The following is an 18,190-nucleotide window of genomic DNA, read 5'->3' on the forward strand; positions in this document are numbered from 1 at the left end:
AGTATTTCTTTCATAGGCTTTCCCTGAATAGCAGCCGCTATGGCTATGCCCTGTGTAAAAGAGGAACCTACATCAGAGCACAAGCGAATATAATCGGATAAGGTTCCCTTTTTTCTGAATGGTCTAATAGCAGCTTGACATGCAGAATTAGCATTCTCATAGGCAAGCTGTGTTATAAAGGACTGAGTGGCCATTGATGGCCCAAAAATCCGCCCTGTAGCTGTATTGAGGCGAGATACAAAATCTTGAAAGGGCTCATTGGGTCCTTGCCTTATCTGAGAAACATGTTCCTCTTTGCGGGAAGTATCTGGCAGCATACGCCAGGCATCTTTTGCTGCAGCAGTGGTCTGAACATAAGCTCCTGCCACAAAGTCTATCTGATTTTTTAATTCAGCATATATGCCTTCTCCTGTTAACATGTCAAAAGTGATGGGAATTTGTCTTAAGGCATTCTGATTAGCTTTCTCCTTGCAATTTTCATAAAACTCAGATTTTCACAAAAGATAATCGCCCCCGGAAAGGCAAGCATGAGCAATATGCTTCCAATCCTCTGGAGGAGTAGCTTCATTAGACAAAGCATCCAGAATTGCCATGGTGAAAGGGGCAATAGGGCCGTACTATACACAAGCCTCTTTTAACTCTTTTAATTGTTTCCATTGAAATGGCCTCCATTCTCTAAACCTATTTCCTTCCTGGTCAAGCCTGTCAAAAAGAGGATATACTCCAAATTGTTCTGTGGATTCCCCCTGCTTGTGAGCTTCTTTACAAGTCATTTGAAGAGGGGAACGCACATTAGAGTCCGATCCTGGCTTAACATAATCCGGCGGAGGCTTAGTAGGCATGTCCCAAACTGGGGGCTGCAACGGAGGACCCCACATACAGAGCTCCTCAGGAGGTGGTGCAAAGGGAATAACTATGGGGGGATCTTTGCCCCGAGGATTCCATTGCTCTCTAAAAGGAATCTGGGGACCCCGAGGACAATTTCCTCCGTCCACAGCAACTTTAAGTTCAATCAACTGTCCCTGAATCATCTTTATCTGATCTGCAAGAGAAAGTGTAGTGCCTGCAGGTTGTCTGCCTTCTTGAGCCATAGCCACCAAAGGAGGGTATTTGTTCCTATTATATTTGGCTGCTTCATCCTCTAAGTCTTCCTGATCCTGAGGGTCTAAATCTTCCCAGTCCTCGACCGGAGGTTCCTGATAAATAGGCTCTGTATCTTTAAAAAGTTCTTCTGTGGTTTTGGCTTCCTCCCCCTTTTCTCTCTCTGCCAGAGAAGCGGCAGATGAAAGAATTTCTTCATTGCCAGCTTGTTTCACTTTCTCTAGTTTACAGCTCTTACACCTGAGATCTAAACAATCTCTAATCAAGGTCCACAACCCGAATGTTTCTACAGGGATCTGCTGAGGTCCGTGGGCAGCATAATAATCTTGTAACTGCTCTCCAACTTTCTCCCAAGTTTCCAGACTGACAGTGCCTTCTTCTGGAAACCATGGACAAACTTCTTTTACAAATTCTAAAAACTTATCTAACTGTTCCCTGCTCACCCGACTGCCACGGGCGGCAAGCAATTTCTTAAGTCCTCTAACATACAGGTCCTTGCTGCTAGCATGACCCATCCTTCACCCTAACTCGGCCCTTCAATCAACAAGGAAAACACTCTGATGCCCGTCTGGCCGTGCCCCTCGCAGAGCTAAATCTGTCTTGGCTAAGGCGCTTCGGTATAAGCCCCCGAACAGGTGGACAGAAGTCCAGTTGCCGTTATGCCGTATGACAGAACCGGAACCGCAGATTAGGGCCCAAGCAAGCTCCGTGACAAGAAGTCGTGGAACTATCACTCACTCACACATTCATTCGACCGAGGGGTATTGTGCCTTACTCACCACGCATCCACTGAAATTAGCTCTTATACGAGCTGGGCCCTTGCCACGCGGTGTTCCTCACTGTTATCCCCTGTATTCAGTTCCCTGTTCGGGCGCCAAGTGTGACGGGCCAGCCGCCACGAGTCGATCAGTACCTGAACGGGGGAGTGGGAATGAAATAAAAGACACACACAAATGCTAATGCGGCCGGTCTTCAGTCATGCTGAAGCCCTGAGTTTATTATCTCTAACCAATATATACAGTTTGAGTACGTGCAGTTAAACGAAGAAGATATGCATTATCTCAGCGAAAGTAAATCTTTCCAGCCTCAACTTTACTTTGACATAGAAGATACAAGGTCACTGAAACTCACAAAAGTAAATATCTCAAGGAGACAGAACCTACCAATTGTCCAGAAAGCCCTTAGTTTTCTGTGTCTGGGAACTGGCCGTTTCCACCACATTCCTCAGCAGCCGTTAGGCGCCTCTCAGATAAAGCAGAGGCAATGTTATGGGGGCAGAAACCGAGCCAGTCTGCAAGGTTCAGGGTTGCAAGAAACCATGGCTCCCCACACTAAAGGACATATATCACATGTTGAGACTGTTTTATAGAGCTGAACAGAGAGGGCTTGATCTTATCGCTCTAAAGACTTTTCGCACAATTAGGTGAGAGGGGAAAAACCAGAGTCAGCAGTGTTTTTTCCCAGGCAGGGGGAAGGGGAGACAAGGCCCCTTCCCAAATCTTTCTAAGGCAGCTTATCGGGGGGGTCTCCACAGGGTTCCGCCTGGCTTGAGTTGTCCCACTCCCCCCGTGGGGAATCTTACTCGTCATTGGCTGCAAACCCTCCTTTGGAGACTAAATAGAGAGAAATATACAGTCCCAGAGATGCACAGTCTCACAGACTCTTCTTTCCTTAAGGAAAGACACGGGGGACAATCGGCTAGGCCAGGGGTGTCGAAACTTTTTTCAACATTTTTCACCAAGGGCCATATGCGGTAAAATACACAAACAGTCAGGCCACTCACTCGAGGTGAAGTACGTATTGCCTCACCTGGTTTATTTAAGTAAACTAAATATATTTTTGGAATTTGCTGCGGGCCAATTAAAAACGGATTGCGGGCCGCAGTTGGCCTGCGGGCTGCAGTTTGGACATCCCTGGGCTAGGCTGTTGTGTGACAACAGAGGATCCAGTTATTTCCACAAGCTTAGGAAGCTCTCTTTGACTGTTTGAATATACTCTCTGTTCCCCTCTCCCTTTCTTCTCCTTCTGGTGTGACCATTATTCCTATATTGCTCTTTCTGATGGAGTCAGAAAGTTCTTGTAGGGTTTTTTCATTTCTTTTAAGTCTCAAGTCTCTTTCTTCTTCCATCCGTTTCATTTCCAGGTTTCTATCTTCAATGTCACTGATCCTTTCCTCCATCTGGTCAACTCTACTACCTAGGCTGGCTATTTCATTCTTCATTTCTTTTATTGAGTTCTTAACTCCAGAAATTCTATTTGGTTCTTTTTTAAAATTTCAATCTCTTTGGTAACATGTACATGTTGTTCTTTGATTGTGTTTCTGAGTTCATTAAACTGCCTGTCTGTGATTTTTTGCATCTCATTCAATTTTTTAAGAACTGCAATCTTGAATTCTCTGACATTTAAGTCACATATTTCCATGTGTTTAAGTTCATTTTCTGGAGACTTTTCATTTTCTTTCTGATCTGTCTTGTTACCTTGGTTATTCATGTCAATTAATGAATTATTTATCTTCCTAGGCATCTACAAGAGAGGGTTCTGCAACAGGTTGATAGGAAGCAGTGTTTCTTTTGCTTTTCAGTAGGTGTTGTTAGAATATTTTCTCTCCAACTGCAGCCTTTTATTCTCTCTCATGCTATAGTGTTATATATTCTCTGCACTGCTCCAGCTTCTCACACAACATGGGTGGGGGTATCCCCTGGAAGGTGTGCTTCTCCTGCGTGAACAGGTAGCCTGGGTCACAGGGCACTACCTCCGTGGGGGGATATGAAGAGCTTCTGAAGTTCCAAAGCTCATCTTGCATCAGTTTCAGAGCCTGTGTGTTTCAGCAGCTCCATTTACTCCCCAGATAGGTGGGGACAGGATCAGGCTGGGTTGTGAGAGGTAGCCCTGAGTGAATGCATGGTAGCACAGCCAGTCCTACGCCCAGTGCTCTCTCTCCTTTGCTGGAACTAATTGGGCTGCAAGTCCATGGCTGCTAGCCACAGTTCTCAGAACTGCAAATAGTCTCTTCTTTTGATCTGATGCTGTTACTGTTCTGCTTCATAGCACTGGGCATGTGGGGGTGGGGTGAGTTCTGGGAGGTTGGGGAGGGGTCAGCTAGGCTCCGGTCCTCTGCTTGGCAGTGAGGTCTTAAAACCACCGTTTTCACCCTTCTTCCCTCAGTCTTTGCCCCGTGGTCTCTACCACAAGTGTTGGGTTCAGCTGTTTTATAGGCTGACCCCTCAGTCGGGACTGTGGGCCATAAGTGGAGCACTAGCAGTCCGAATTCTTCCCTCTCCTGTGACTGTGATAGCTCTGGAATGCAGGGAGCTTGGAGCTCCGAGCTCTGTCTGCGTCCTGCATGCACAGCCCCATGTCTCCACACTTCCCCCTTTCCTCCTTCCCCGCTCACTCAATTTGCTCATCTTTAGATGATTTCAGTTGTGAGTCTCTTCGTCTTGCCTATCTGCTGCACAGGGTGTCCTTTGTGGAATTATAGTTGATCAATTTGTTGTGAATTCCTAAGAAAAAGAATAAGGCTGGCAGTATCACACTCTCTGACTTCAGCTTGTACTACAGGGTGACAATAATCAAAACAGCATGGTATTGACAGTAAAATAGACACATAGACCCATTGAATAGAACTGAAAACCCAGAAAGAAACCCACATAAACATGAACAGATAATTTTCGACAAAGGAGCCAAAACCATACAATGGAGAAAATAAAACTTCTTCAATAAATGGTGCTGGGAGAATTGGAAAGTCACGTGCAAAAGAATGAAACTAGACTACTATCTGTCACCACATACCAAAATTAACTCAAAATGGATGAAAGATCTAAATATAAGACCTGAAACAATAAACTGAAGAGAAGAAAGCATAGATACGAAACTTATGGAGCTTGGGTTCAAAGAGGATTTTATGAGTTTGACCTCAAAGGCAAGAGAAGTAAAAGCTAAAATAAATGAATGGGACTATATCAAATTAAAAAGCTTCTGCATAGCAAAAGAAACTATTGACAAAACAAAGAGGCGACCAACCGAATAGGAAAAGATATTTGTAAACACCTCTGATAAGGGGCTAATATCCAAAATATATAAGGAACTCATACAACTCAGCAACAAAAAAACAAACAATCTAATTACAAAATGGGGAGAGGACACGAACAGAAACTTCTCCCAAGAAAACATACAAACGTCGAACAGATGCATGAAGAAATGCTCTACTTCACTAGCTATTAGGGAAAGGTAGATCAAAACCACAATGAGTATCACCTCACACCTGTTAGAATGGCTATCATCAACAACATAAATAATAACAAGTGTTGGAGAGGCTGTGGAGAAAAAGGAACCCTCAAACACTATTAGTGGGAATGTAAATTGATACAGCCACCATGGAAAACAGTATGGACATTCCTCAAAATAATTAATAATAGAATTACCATATGACCCAGCAATCCCTCTCCTGGGCATCTATCAAAAAAATCTGAAAACATTTATCCATAAATGTTCATTGCAGCATTATTTACAGTGGCCAAAACATGGAAACAACCAAAGTATCCTTCCATAGATGATTGGATAAAGCTGTGGTATGCACGCACAATGGAATACTAATCTGCCTTGAAAAGATGAAATACTGCCATTTGTGACAACATAGATGGATCCTGAGATTATTATGCTAAGTGAAGTCAGACAAAAAAAGTCAAGAACCATATGATTTCACTGATATGTGGGATTAAAACTGAAAGCTACAAAGGAACAAGACAAGCAAATAACAAAACAAATAGTCATAGACACAGACAACAGTTTAGTTGTTACAAGGGTAAGGGGGGAGTGGGATGGTAGAAGAGGGTAAACGGGATCAAATATATGATGATGGAAAAAGAACTGACTCTGGGTTGTGAACACATAATGCAATATATAGATGAAGTATTACAGAATTGTACACTTGAAACCATTGTCACCCAATAAAGTTAAAAGAAAAAATTGAAAAAATAAATAAGGAAATTTTCACTGGCTTCCCTTCGAGCTTCCTATACTAAACGATTAAGCCGTTAGTGTTCTCTCAGGAACAAAGAAAGAACCAACCTTGCTACCTTGCCTTGTGATCTGATATCATAAAAGTTTGCCCTACCTGTTCCAAGGAGCTAGCGGGATCCTGCCACAGGATGGACTTTCCGATGCTGGATGAGGTTGCAATGGTAAATGAAGTTCTTACCACATTCTTCACATTCATAAGGTCTTTCTCCAGTATGAATTCTCTGATGCTTAATGAGGACAGAACGTCGACTAAAGCTCTTACTGCACTGATTACACTGGTAAGGTTTTTCCCCAGTGTGGATCCTGAGATGATGGAAAAGCCCAGCATTCTGGCTGAAGGCTTTGCCACAAATGTTGCACTGGTAGAGCTTCTCCCCGGTGTGCAGTCTCTGGTGCTGGAACAAGCCTGAACGCTGGCTGAAGGCCCACCCGCACACATCACACTCATAGGGCTTCTCACCTGTGTGTGTTCTCTGGTGCTCGATAAGGATGGAATTCTGAGTGAAGCTTTTTCCACATTCACCACAGATATGGGGTCTCTCCACTGAAGAGCTTACCCTTTGCCTTTCCAATCTGCCCTCATGGTCACAGGTGCCTCCACTTTCAGGCATCTGAATATCCCCATTTAATTTTCCAGGTAATTCCACAAGAGATTTCATTTCTTTGGAAAGCTCATTCCAAGCCCCAGCCTCATTATCTGAAATAATAAATGGATCACATGAATGTTATGTTTCTAAAGAAAAAACTGGGAAGAGAGTGGAAGGACACAAGCAACCATGTTTTCTGTTGACTTTCCCACTCTAGCAATTATACCCAGACCTCAGGGAGAAGATGCACTGTATTATAACTGCATCTCCTACAAGATTGCAGACTTCATGAGGGTAGGGACCATGTCTACCTTCCTCATCACTGTAGCCCTAGAACCTAGCACAGTGCCTGGCACATAAATAAATGTACTGACACTAAATAAATGTATTGAATTGATGAACACTGAGGGACTGAGATAGGCTTCCCGAGGAAATGCTAATAATCCTCACCAATGTCTTGTACCAGGCACACCTCTCACAAATTACATTGACACTGCTCTTCCAAGGTTTGGATCTGGCCAACTGACGATTTCTGGGTTGGTCCTAGAGTTGCTTTCTCCTTCACAAACACTTCCTGTTCATGAACATAGGTTGGGACCTGGTGGAAATTAAGGACAGTTGGTAATCAAATATCATGGAAAACATTGCAAGGAGGCCTTCTCAGAGCCACTGGATAAGAAAAGGAGCAAGAAACTGGTTAAAAAAAAAACACAAAACAAAACAAAACAAAAAAAACCCACAGAGATTAAGAGCCCACAACCAGACATAAAGAAATCCTCCTCCTCTTTCTCCACACTAAAAACCCATATTTGATCCTATAGGTACAAACTTCTGTTCTCCTATTTTCCCACCTGCTCTCCTGGTTCATCCAGCTCTCTCTCCAAATCCTCCAGAACAGTCACTGCCTCTTCCCCACTCACTGGGTGGTGGTCTCTCACCCAGGCCTGGAGCTCCTCAGGCAGGATGGTCAGAAACTGCTCCAGCACCAGCAGCTCCAGGATCTGCTCTTTGGTGTGCAGCTCAGGCCTCAGCCACTGATGGCAGAGCTCCCAGAGTCTTCGAAGAGCCTCTCGGGGCCCAGGAGTCTCCTGATAGCAGAACTGCCTGAAACGTCTACCAAAGAACTCTCTGGTATGAGGGTTATCTCTTGACAGGCCAGATTCTTGCCCACAGACACGGTCTTCTTCTTGCTCTTTTACTTTCACTGACAGAAGTCCCTCCTGCATCTGTGGAGTCTGAAGGGCCAAGGTTGTGGTCATTTTAGGCTTAACTACTCAGAAAAAGAATGTATTCTTGATAATTCCCCCTTGATCTTTTCTTCTGGAAATCCCAAAAACTAAAAAATAATATGCAGAGAAAAAAATATTAAAATGTAGAAAAATCTTTCCTGCTGACATGTACTGGCAGTATTTATACCAAAATCAGTCACCCTGTCTAATGAAGAACACTGAACGCATGAGGACTAAATAATGCTGATGCAGATAATACAGGAAGGAAAACAGAAACAACTCCCCACCACACAACACACATACACACACGTACCACCACACACACAGTTTTATTGAAGGAAGAGACCATTTTGATCATCCGGAATGAAATCAGCTCAAATAAATCAGCTGGAATATATTAGGTTTCCATTTGAATGGCAAGAGACTAGACTCATAATAAGTTTTTAGTTGAATGGAGGTAAACAAGCACTTTGGTCCCAAGTGGTCCAAATAAGAATCAAGGAAAAAAGGGAAGGAAAATGGAGGAGGGAGAGAAAGTAAAGGAGATAAAAAGACATAACGAGGAACAAAGGAAATGCACAATTGAGAGGAGAGGTAGAGTTCCTTTAATCAGGTGAGGTGTGGAGGAAATAAATCTGTTTGGACCGGTGAAAATCTGGGATTGAGACATGATCTGCCAGGTACACCTTCTGAAGGCTTGGGCTTCACCTTTTGAAGCTTAGTCTACTCAATCTGTAAAATAACAATCCTAAAGCCAAACTTGCCTATCTTTCTAGGTTGATATAAAGATAAAATAAGACCATGGATAAAGAGCTCAAGAAGCTGGCAGCTTGGTAAACTCCAAAGTACTGTAAGTTACCACTATTGTTATTTTTCTTACAAGTTTTATTAAAATATTAAATGAAGTATTAAATTTTAAAATTAAAAGACATTAGTTCTAATATTTTAAAACAGGGGTAGAGTTTGAGCTCTTTCTTGCCCTTCAATGTTTTGGAAATCATTTTTTTTTAAACTCCTTGAGGATGGAGAGTGAGTGACTATATGTAAAATAAAATGAGTGTAAATAAAAACAAATGTCTATGACTTCTTTAAGCTTATAAACAATCTTAACCAGGATAGTAATTAACAAAGGCAATTTTCTGTAAGAAAAATAATTATGTGATCTACTGATTTCCAAGCGTCATTTTGGGGCAGAGGCTTTCAAACTTTTTTGACCAGGACTGTCAGCAACAAATATCTTATATTAAGGCCCAGAACAGGCATTCCTGTGCATATGAATGAATGTGCATGAATAAGATACACACACAAATAACTGAAATAATTATTTCACAGAACACTGTGTATTGTTACTTTATGTGCTACCGTATATACTATTGTTTTTAATCCTATTTAAAAAAAAAAACCCAAAAAACAAAAACCCTGGTCATAGCCCTACACATAGATTTCATGACCCACATAATGGGATCATAACCTGTAAATGTTTTTCAATTTTAAATAAAATCATTGTAATTCACTGTAAAAATAACCCTACACTATTCTTAGGTATTGGCAGGCATTGCAAAATTTTAAAAGCTAAGAATAGGATATTTAAATTACAAGTGAACACGGATCACACTACAACTAGAAGATAAATTCATATTGTTACTACTGGTTATACCTGTCAAGGAGGAAAAAAACACTGGGGCGGGGCAGCATCCTCCTGGGTAATCTGCAAATATAATCCTCTTCACAAATTTCTCACATCTTTGGCTTGGTTGACTTCTATAGTCACTACCCCGGGAAAAGTAGACAGGTTTTTCCCTGCAAAGACAGGGTCCTTGAGTTCATGTTTTTCCCCCAGTTTTTCTCAGGGCCTACTCACTACCACTGTGACTACCACATTATGTTTTTCTGCCAAAACTTTTCATACAATACTCATTCATTTAGCAAATATTTATTCAGAGCTTACCATAGTCCAAGTACTGTTCTAGACAGTGTGGATAAGCTGCAAACAAAAAAAGTGCCTAGTCTCATGCAATTTACAATCTAATAACAATATTAATAATAGCTCGCAGTTATAGTAGTTTTAAGATACCAGGCATTGTTCTGGTGCTTTACATATATTACGTCACTTAATCCTCAAAATAACTATGAGTAAGGTATTATTATTATCCTATTACAGATAAGAAAACTGAGGCACAAAGAGTCACTTGCCCAAGGTTTCACAGGTAGTAAGTACAATTCAAACCCAGGAAATCTAACCTCAGAATTCATAGTCTCAACCATTATGCTACTATCTCTCCTCTATGTAGAGGAAAGAAAGGGACAAGATGAGCAAAGGGGTCCACAGAGGACAGACAGTAATTAAATATATGTCAAGTGGTAATAAATGCTATAGAGACAAATAAAGGTAAAGAAGATAGAAAGGGTGAAGGAAGGTTTCTATTTTATGTGGGGCAGACAGAGAAGGCCTTGTTGATAAGACAGTATTTGAGCAGGATCTGGAGGAAGTGAGGAGCAAGTACAAAATGATCTGGAAAAAGACTGTTACATGCAAAGGGAACATTGAGTTCTTGGAGGTAGGAAATGGCCTGGATTCTTCAAGGAACAGCTAGTTGAATAATGTGCTGGGACAGAGCAAGCAAAAGAGACAGTGACAGAAGTCAGATCATGAAAAGCCATTGCAAGTATTCTGTCTTGTACTCTAAGAGACATGGAAAGCCATAAGAGTTTTGCAGCAGAGGGGTTACAAATTGTTATTTACATTAAATATGAAAACTAATAATAACTGGCTGCTGTGATAATAGGTCATGGGGAAAAGTGAAACCAGGGAGAAAAGTTACGGCAATAAGCTAGGGAAGAGATGATGGTTGGCTGAGTTTGTTCTAGGGATCTAGAGTTTTAGGGTGCAGATATCAAATAGGTGAATTGAGAATATGTGCTTTCACATTACTCAATTAACCTAGCATGGGTTCAAAGGGTTAAAAGCCACTCATGCTCTTTTTCAACCTTTTAGGACCTTGGAAAAATGTCTTTTTCCTATTTGTTGCCTATTCACCTAGGTTTCAAGTCAACGGTTTTCTGTTCACAGGTGATGAAGCTAAAGTTTTAAGCTCTGCCCACTTCTCATATATGGTGTTTCAAATCTTTACTCGGTTTCACTAAGATCAATTTCTCTTTATATCCTAGGGTCCTTTTGCTTTCCTTTCCCTGATTTTTCTTTTACCTGGTGGCCTGAATACCCATGGCCTCACACCAGCAGCACATCGTAGTTCTTTGAACTCAGTGTCTCTGAAGGCTTCCCAAGTGTCTTATAACCCTGCCCTCCTGGTCACAAACATAGTTATTAATCTCTCATTCAGGATCACCACCCCATTGTATACGTCAATTATATAATTAGCGTAATAATCTCTCCCACCTTAAAAAACAAACATCTACATTTTAAAGCTGGTTTCTCCTAGGGCCTCAGCAAGTTCAACATCCCTAAATCTACCATCATTCTTGTAGAGGGATGAACTTTACCAAAGAAATGCATGTAGGTGAAGACTATGTAGCACACCATGCAAATGTACCTTTATCATAATACTTTCCCCCACTCTCTCCACTGCTGTCACCATCTATGGCTCCCCTTTACTTACTGGATGAATTCCCAAACTCTCAAGTCTGGCTCAAGACCAATCAGACCTCTGGCCCCACTCTTGTTTTCCTCTATTCCATGCAAACACTGTCAGCTCCACCTGGGCTTTTTTTCTCACTATTCTTTAGTTCCATGTCCTTGCTCTTGCCTTCTGCACATATTCAAACCTTACCCAGTCTCTGCAGCTTGATTCGAATCTCACATCCTCTCTAAAGTTTTCCTCCACCATTCCAGTCCAATCCCTTCCTCCTTCCAGCTCTTATTTCATGTGCCCCAACTTCTACCCTCAGTCACAATCTCTCTTGCAGTTACTTCTCATATTTAAAAAAAAATTCAGAAAGTACAGAATATATAATTCCCTCACCAAGTTCTACTCTGAAAAATAGATGCTGTTAGATTCGAATGTATCCTTGTCTATGCATCTGCAATCACACACACACACACACACACACACACACACACACACACACAAAACATAGCCCATAGTTTTCCTATTAGTCTGAGTTAAGTAGAAGGTAGTAAGAGGTAGCAGACAACATAGACAGGCAGATCTAGTTGTAAATTCTGACCTACTAACAATGTGACCTTGGACAAGTTATTTGATTCATTTTTCTGAGCTTCAATCTCCTCATGTATTAAATGAGGACAACCTCCTTGCAAAGTTGTAGAGTATTAAATGAGATAATGCATATAAAGGGGTTTTGCACAAAGCTTGGCGCATAATAAACATGCAAATTAACCACCTCTTAACGAGATAACACACACTTTTTGGTTCAGGTGGCTTAATCAATACCTACCTTTAGCACCAAGACTGTAATCTTTTCTATTGCCCAAAGCACAACATGGGTGAGTGGTGGGGAAACGTATACAGAAACAAACAAAATGGCTGTTTCATCAGATTTGCAGACAGATATGCATGTCTTTGAGCATATACTTCTCTCTAATCTTAAATCCTAACTAGAGGCCCAGAACTACTGAGGTCCAAAAGGAGTAGGATCAGATTCAAATGAGAGAAGTAATTTCCTGGGTTGTGGCTGTAAAGCTAATACAGAAAAAAAGCATAATTACCACAGCAAAGGGTTTAAAAAATAGACTCTGGAGCCAAACTGCCCAGCTGCCTAGATCTGAATCCTAACTACACCCCTTACCAGCTGTATGACCCTAAGCAAGTCACTCAACCTCTTTTTCTTCTTGATGTTAAAAGTGGGGCGGGGGGGGGGGCGAGGGGGAGGTTACAAAATAACGGTGCCTATATCATATAGTGATGAGAAGTAAATAAGTTCATACTTGGAAAGTGCTTTGAACAGTGACTGCCTGGCACATAAGTGCTATTTAAACACTCATTTGAAAGATAAAAGCAACAGATGAGATGAGTCTTTGCACTATGTGAATCACACTAGGAGGCTGTGGCGTATTATAAAGCTATCCTTGTTCGCTGTCTAAAGTCCTTAGTAGAGAATGATAGACGTCGGAAAACACAAACATCCCTCGGTATCTGTACCTATTCTTATCCTAAGCTTCGGAGAGAAAGAGTTCAAAGGGGCACCGTTACTAGGGCAGGCTGGTTGAAGAGCTCTGAAACACACTGGGGGAGGAGGTGGGGGGTGGGGCAGGACGCTGCCTTCTAACTCGCAAGGCCCTTCAGATTACCGGGCAGCCTCCTCTCCCCTCCCGTCCCGTCCCGCGTGAGCCAAGAAGCCCTGGATGCTTCCTCCCCACAGCCAGCCAGGGGCGGCGCGCACGGACCCGACCTTGCACCGGCCCTCCGCGGTGGCGGGACTCCAGAGCTCACTGGGTCTCCGTGGGAGCAGGGGCTCGCCAGCCACAACGCACCCCTCAGTCCTTGACAATCGCAGCTCACGACAGGATAAACCACAAAGGCAGGAAGTGCGTCACACCTAGTCACTCTTCAGGGTAACAGCGGTCTGGCCGCGTTCCTTCTAGTAATCTTGGAGGTTTCCGCACCTCTGTGGTCGCCTCGCTGATCCCTTCTGTAGGTGTAGTGAAGCGCCAAGTGGCATACTCTCTTGGGGAACAGAAGCAATATGCGTAGCTATACGCGGATTTTCTCCTGCAGGGAAAGTGGGCGCACCTGACCTCCGCGTTGCTTAAGGGTCCACCGTAATAACAGCTAACAGTGTTTTACACATATTAACTCATTTATTATCCAAAACAGCCCTGCAAGTTAGGCACAATTAACCCCATTTAACAGATGAGAAACACTGAGGCACATTCCTTCTACATTTATTAGTTGCTATTTCCTGCAAAGTAAGTTTTTGTGCACTATACTTACTTGCACAATATAGTTCAGGCTCATTTTATACTTTTCCTGCCCTAGATCTGGAATCCACCATTTTTTCATGAAGCTCAGCTTCCTTTTAGTGGTCAATGGTATACAGAACGCAAGATCTGGGTTTAGGGCAATAGAAAAAAAAGTCATTGGTACTAGACCTGTTGGTACTGGCTCTTTCATTGCTTCCAGGCCATATCAGTGGACTTAAAAGCCAGAATTATATAATTATATATATTCAATTATATATATATATATGTATATATATATATATATATATATATATATATATATATATATATATATATGTATGTATATATATATATATATATATATAATATTTTTTCAGGATTTTACAATAAATCTTCAATTCAAATACAACACCACAGAATTTTTTTTTTCATTTTCTCAATTGGACCGCCAGCCACAATTTGTTTTTCCTTTCTCCCACAGTGAAAACCTTTGTTCCCAATAGTATCACTATATTCACACAATTTGCTCTACCTTTCAATATAAACAAAACAGTTTTCAACATTACAATACCAATTATTACTAGCAACAATACACCTACTACATGTAGTTCAAATTGTCTTTGTTGGCTTTATTTGTTTATTTGTTCTTAAATTATATCCAATTAGGGGAATATAGTCAGAGCACTGTATACAAATCTTATTTGAATTCATTATTTTATTTGTATAGTTACGTAAGAAACATGATGTACAGTTAAGATCATTTGTTTCTATTTGTTTTTCAATTTCTTTTTATAATTTTTATTAAATTGCGCTGACATTGGTTAGTAAAAGTATATAGGTTTCAAGTGTCCAATGCTATAATACATCATCTATATATTGCAGATGTTAGCAACAAAAGGACTCTTGGTTTTTTGCACAATAAAACATATTTAGAAATATCACAATCCTCATTTATTAAAATTTCCTTAGGCTACTTAGGTAATAAAAATGTTGGCAACAACCCTATCTTAATTTCATCATTATTAAAAGAACATAAAGATATCTCAAATTGTTTAAAAACATCATTCAGAAGAGAGTGTATTTTCATCATTTCAAAATTTTTTATTTATTGGAGTCACAATGGTTAGTAAAATTATATAGGTTTCAAGTATACATTTCTATAATACATCATCTATATATCACATTGTGTGCTCACCACCCAGAGGCAGTTCTTCTTCCATCACCATATATTTGACCCCCTTTACGGTCTTCTACTACCCCTCCCCCTTATCCTCTGGTACCCACTAAACTGTGTCTATGAATTTTTGTTTCTTTGTTTGTCTTGTTCCTTTGTTGTTTTATATCCCACATGTGAGTGAAAGTATAGGGTTCTTGACTTCTTCTGCCTGACTTATTTTGCTTAGCATAATATCAAGATCCATCTATGTTGTCGCAAATGGCAGTATTTCATCTTTTCTTATGGCCAAGTAGTATTCCATTATGTATATACAGAGGTCTGACAGTTAAGTTCAGGAACTCATCCCAGAAAAAGTGCTACATACCTCATTGCTGAATATCACTACAGTCACCTTCTAAGTACTCCCTTTGGTAAGCTATGCACCAATGCCAGCACCCAATCCACCCTTTAAAGCAATTCTGGAACTCTTTTTCTGGAATAGCCATAAGGGCTGTCATCATATTACCCTTCATGTCCTGAATGTCATCAAAATGTCTTCCTTTCTTTTCTTTTTTTTTTTTAATTAAATTTATTGGGGTGACAATTGTTAGTAAAATTACATAGATTTCAGGTGTACAATTCTGTATTACATCATCTATAAATCCCATTGTGTGTTCATCACCCAGAGTCAGTTCTCCTTCCATCACCATATATTCGATCCCCCTTACCCTCATCTCCCACCCCCCACCCCTGCCCCCCTTACCCTCTGGCAACCACTAAACTATTGTCTGTGTCTATGAGTTTCTGTTTCTCATTTGTTTGTCTTGTTCTTTTGTTGTTTTTGGTTTATATACCACATATCAGTGAAATCACATGGTTCTCTGCTTTTTCTGTCTGACTTGTTTCGCTCAGCATTACTCTCTCAAGATCCATCCATGTTGTCACAAATGTTCCTATATCATCTTTTCTTACTGCCGAATAGTATTCCATTGTGTATATATACCACAACTTCTTTATCCATTCATCTATCGAAGGACATTTTGGTTGTTTCCATGTCTTGGCCACTGTAAACAAAGCTGCAATGAACATTGGAGCACACGTGTCTTTATCTCTAAATGTTTTCAGATTTTTTGGGTAGATACCCAGAAGAGGGATTGCTGGGTCATATGGCAATTCTATTTGTAATTCTTTGAGAAACCTCCACACTGCCTTCCATAATGGCTGCACCAGTCTGCATTCCCACCAACAGTGTATGAGGGTTCCTTTTTCTCCACAGCCTCTCCAACATTTGTTATTATTTGTCTTGTTGATGATAGCCATTCTGACTGGGGTGAGGTGATATCTCATTGTGGTTTTGATTTGCATTTCTCTGATGATTAGTGATGTTGAGCATTTTTTCATTTTTCTAGTTGTCATTTGTATGTCCTCTTTGGAGAAATGTCTCTTCAACTCCTCTGTCCATTTTTCAATTGGGTTGTTTGTTTTTTTGGTGTTGAGTTGCATGAGTTCCTTGTATATTCTGGATACTAGCCCCTTATCGGAGGCACTGTTTGCAAAAATCTTCTCCCATTCAGTTGGTGGCCTCTTTATTTTGTCAATGGTTTCTTTTGCTGTGCAGAAGCTTTTAAGTTTCATATAGTCCCATTCGTTTATTTCAGCTTTTACTTCCATTGCCTTTGGAGTCAAGTTCATAAAATGCTCTTTGAACCAAAGGTCCATAAGTTTAGTACCTATGTTTTCTTCTATGCAGTTTATTGTGTCAGGTCTTATACTTAAGTCTTTGATCCATTTTGAATTAACTTTGGTACATGGTGACAAATAGCAGTCCAGTTTCATTCTTTTGCACGTGGCTATCCAATTGGCTATTCGGGGTCTTTTGTGGTTCCAAACAAATCTGATGATTTTTTGTTCTATTTCTTTAAAATATGCCATTGGGATTTTGATGGGGATTGCATTGAATCTGTATATTGCTTTGGGTAATATGGCCATTTTAACTATGTTGATTCTTCCAATCCATGAGCACGGAATGTCTTTCCATTTCTTTGTGTGTTCTTCAATTTCTTTCAAAAATGTCTTATAGTTTTCAGCATATATGTCTTTCACATCCTTGGTTAAGTTTATTCCTAGGTATTTTATTCTTTTTGCTGCAATTGCAAAAGGAATTGTTTTTTGGATTTCTTTTTCTGACATTTCATTGTTAGTATATAGGAAGGCAATGGAATTTTGTGCGTTGATTTTGTAGCCGGCAACTTTACTGTATTCGTTGATTGTTTCTAGTAGCTTTTTGGTGGAGTCTTTGGGGTTTTCTATATATAGCATCATGTCATCTGCAAAGAGTGATAATTTAACTTCTTCATTCCCAATTTGGATGACTTTTATTTCTTTCTCTTGCCTGATTGCTCTGGCAAGGACTTCCAACACGATGTTGAAAAGCAGAGGTGATAGGGGACATCCCTGTCGTGTTCCTGAACGTAGAGCAAAGGGCTTCAGTTTTTCTCCATTAATTATGAGATTAGCAGAGGGCTTGTCATATATGGCCTTTATTATGTTAAGGTATTTTCCTTCTATACCCATTTTATTAAGTGTTTTAATCATAAATGGATGTTGTATCTTGTCAAATGCTTTTTCTGCATCAATTGATATAATCATATGATTTTTGTCCTTTATTTTGTTTATGTGATGTATCACATTGATGGATTTGCGAATGTTGAACCATTCTTGTGCCCCGGGGATGAACCCCACTTGGTTGTGATGAATAATCTTTTTAATGCATTGTTGTATTTGATTTGCTAGAATTTTATTTAGGATTTTTGCATCGGTATTCATTAGAGATATTGATCTGTAGTTTTCTTTTTTTGTGCTGTCCTTACCAGGTTTTGGTATCAGGGTAATGTTGGCCTCATAGAATGAGTTAGGGAGTACTGTCTCTTCTTCAATTTTTTGGAAGAGTTTGTGCAGAATTGGTATTAGATCCTCTTTGAAGGTTTGGTAGAATTCACTAGTGAAGCCATCTGGTCCCGGACTTTTGCTTTTGGGAAGGTTTTGGATGACTGATTCGTTACTGGTGATCGGTCTGTTTAGATTTTCCAGTTTTTCATGGTTCAGCCTTGGAAGGCTATATGTTTCTAAGAACTTGTCCATTTCTTCTAGGTTGTTGAATTTGGTGGCATATAGTCCTTCATAGTATTCTTGGATGATCCTTTGTATTTCTGTGGTG

The 18,190-nt window shown here is 40.5% G+C and overlaps 1 protein-coding gene across 1 annotated transcript; it reads right to left on the minus strand.

Moving 5' to 3' along the window:
* Nucleotides 1–2,055: 2,055 nt before the first annotated feature.
* Nucleotides 2,056–13,502, minus strand: ZSCAN23 (zinc finger and SCAN domain containing 23). The gene is given in 5 exon segments (XM_074332587.1): nucleotides 2,056–4,604; nucleotides 6,218–6,820; nucleotides 7,161–7,308; nucleotides 7,562–8,046; nucleotides 9,597–13,502. Coding segments are annotated over 3 exon segments (1,146 nt in total). The 5' UTR covers nucleotides 7,970–8,046; nucleotides 9,597–13,502; the 3' UTR covers nucleotides 2,056–4,604; nucleotides 6,218–6,230.
* Between the last annotated feature and the right edge of the window lie 4,688 nt (nucleotides 13,503–18,190).

Source organism: Rhinolophus sinicus, linkage group LG05 (assembly GCF_036562045.2).
Source record: "Rhinolophus sinicus isolate RSC01 linkage group LG05, ASM3656204v1, whole genome shotgun sequence".
NCBI lineage: Eukaryota > Metazoa > Chordata > Mammalia > Chiroptera > Rhinolophidae > Rhinolophus > Rhinolophus sinicus.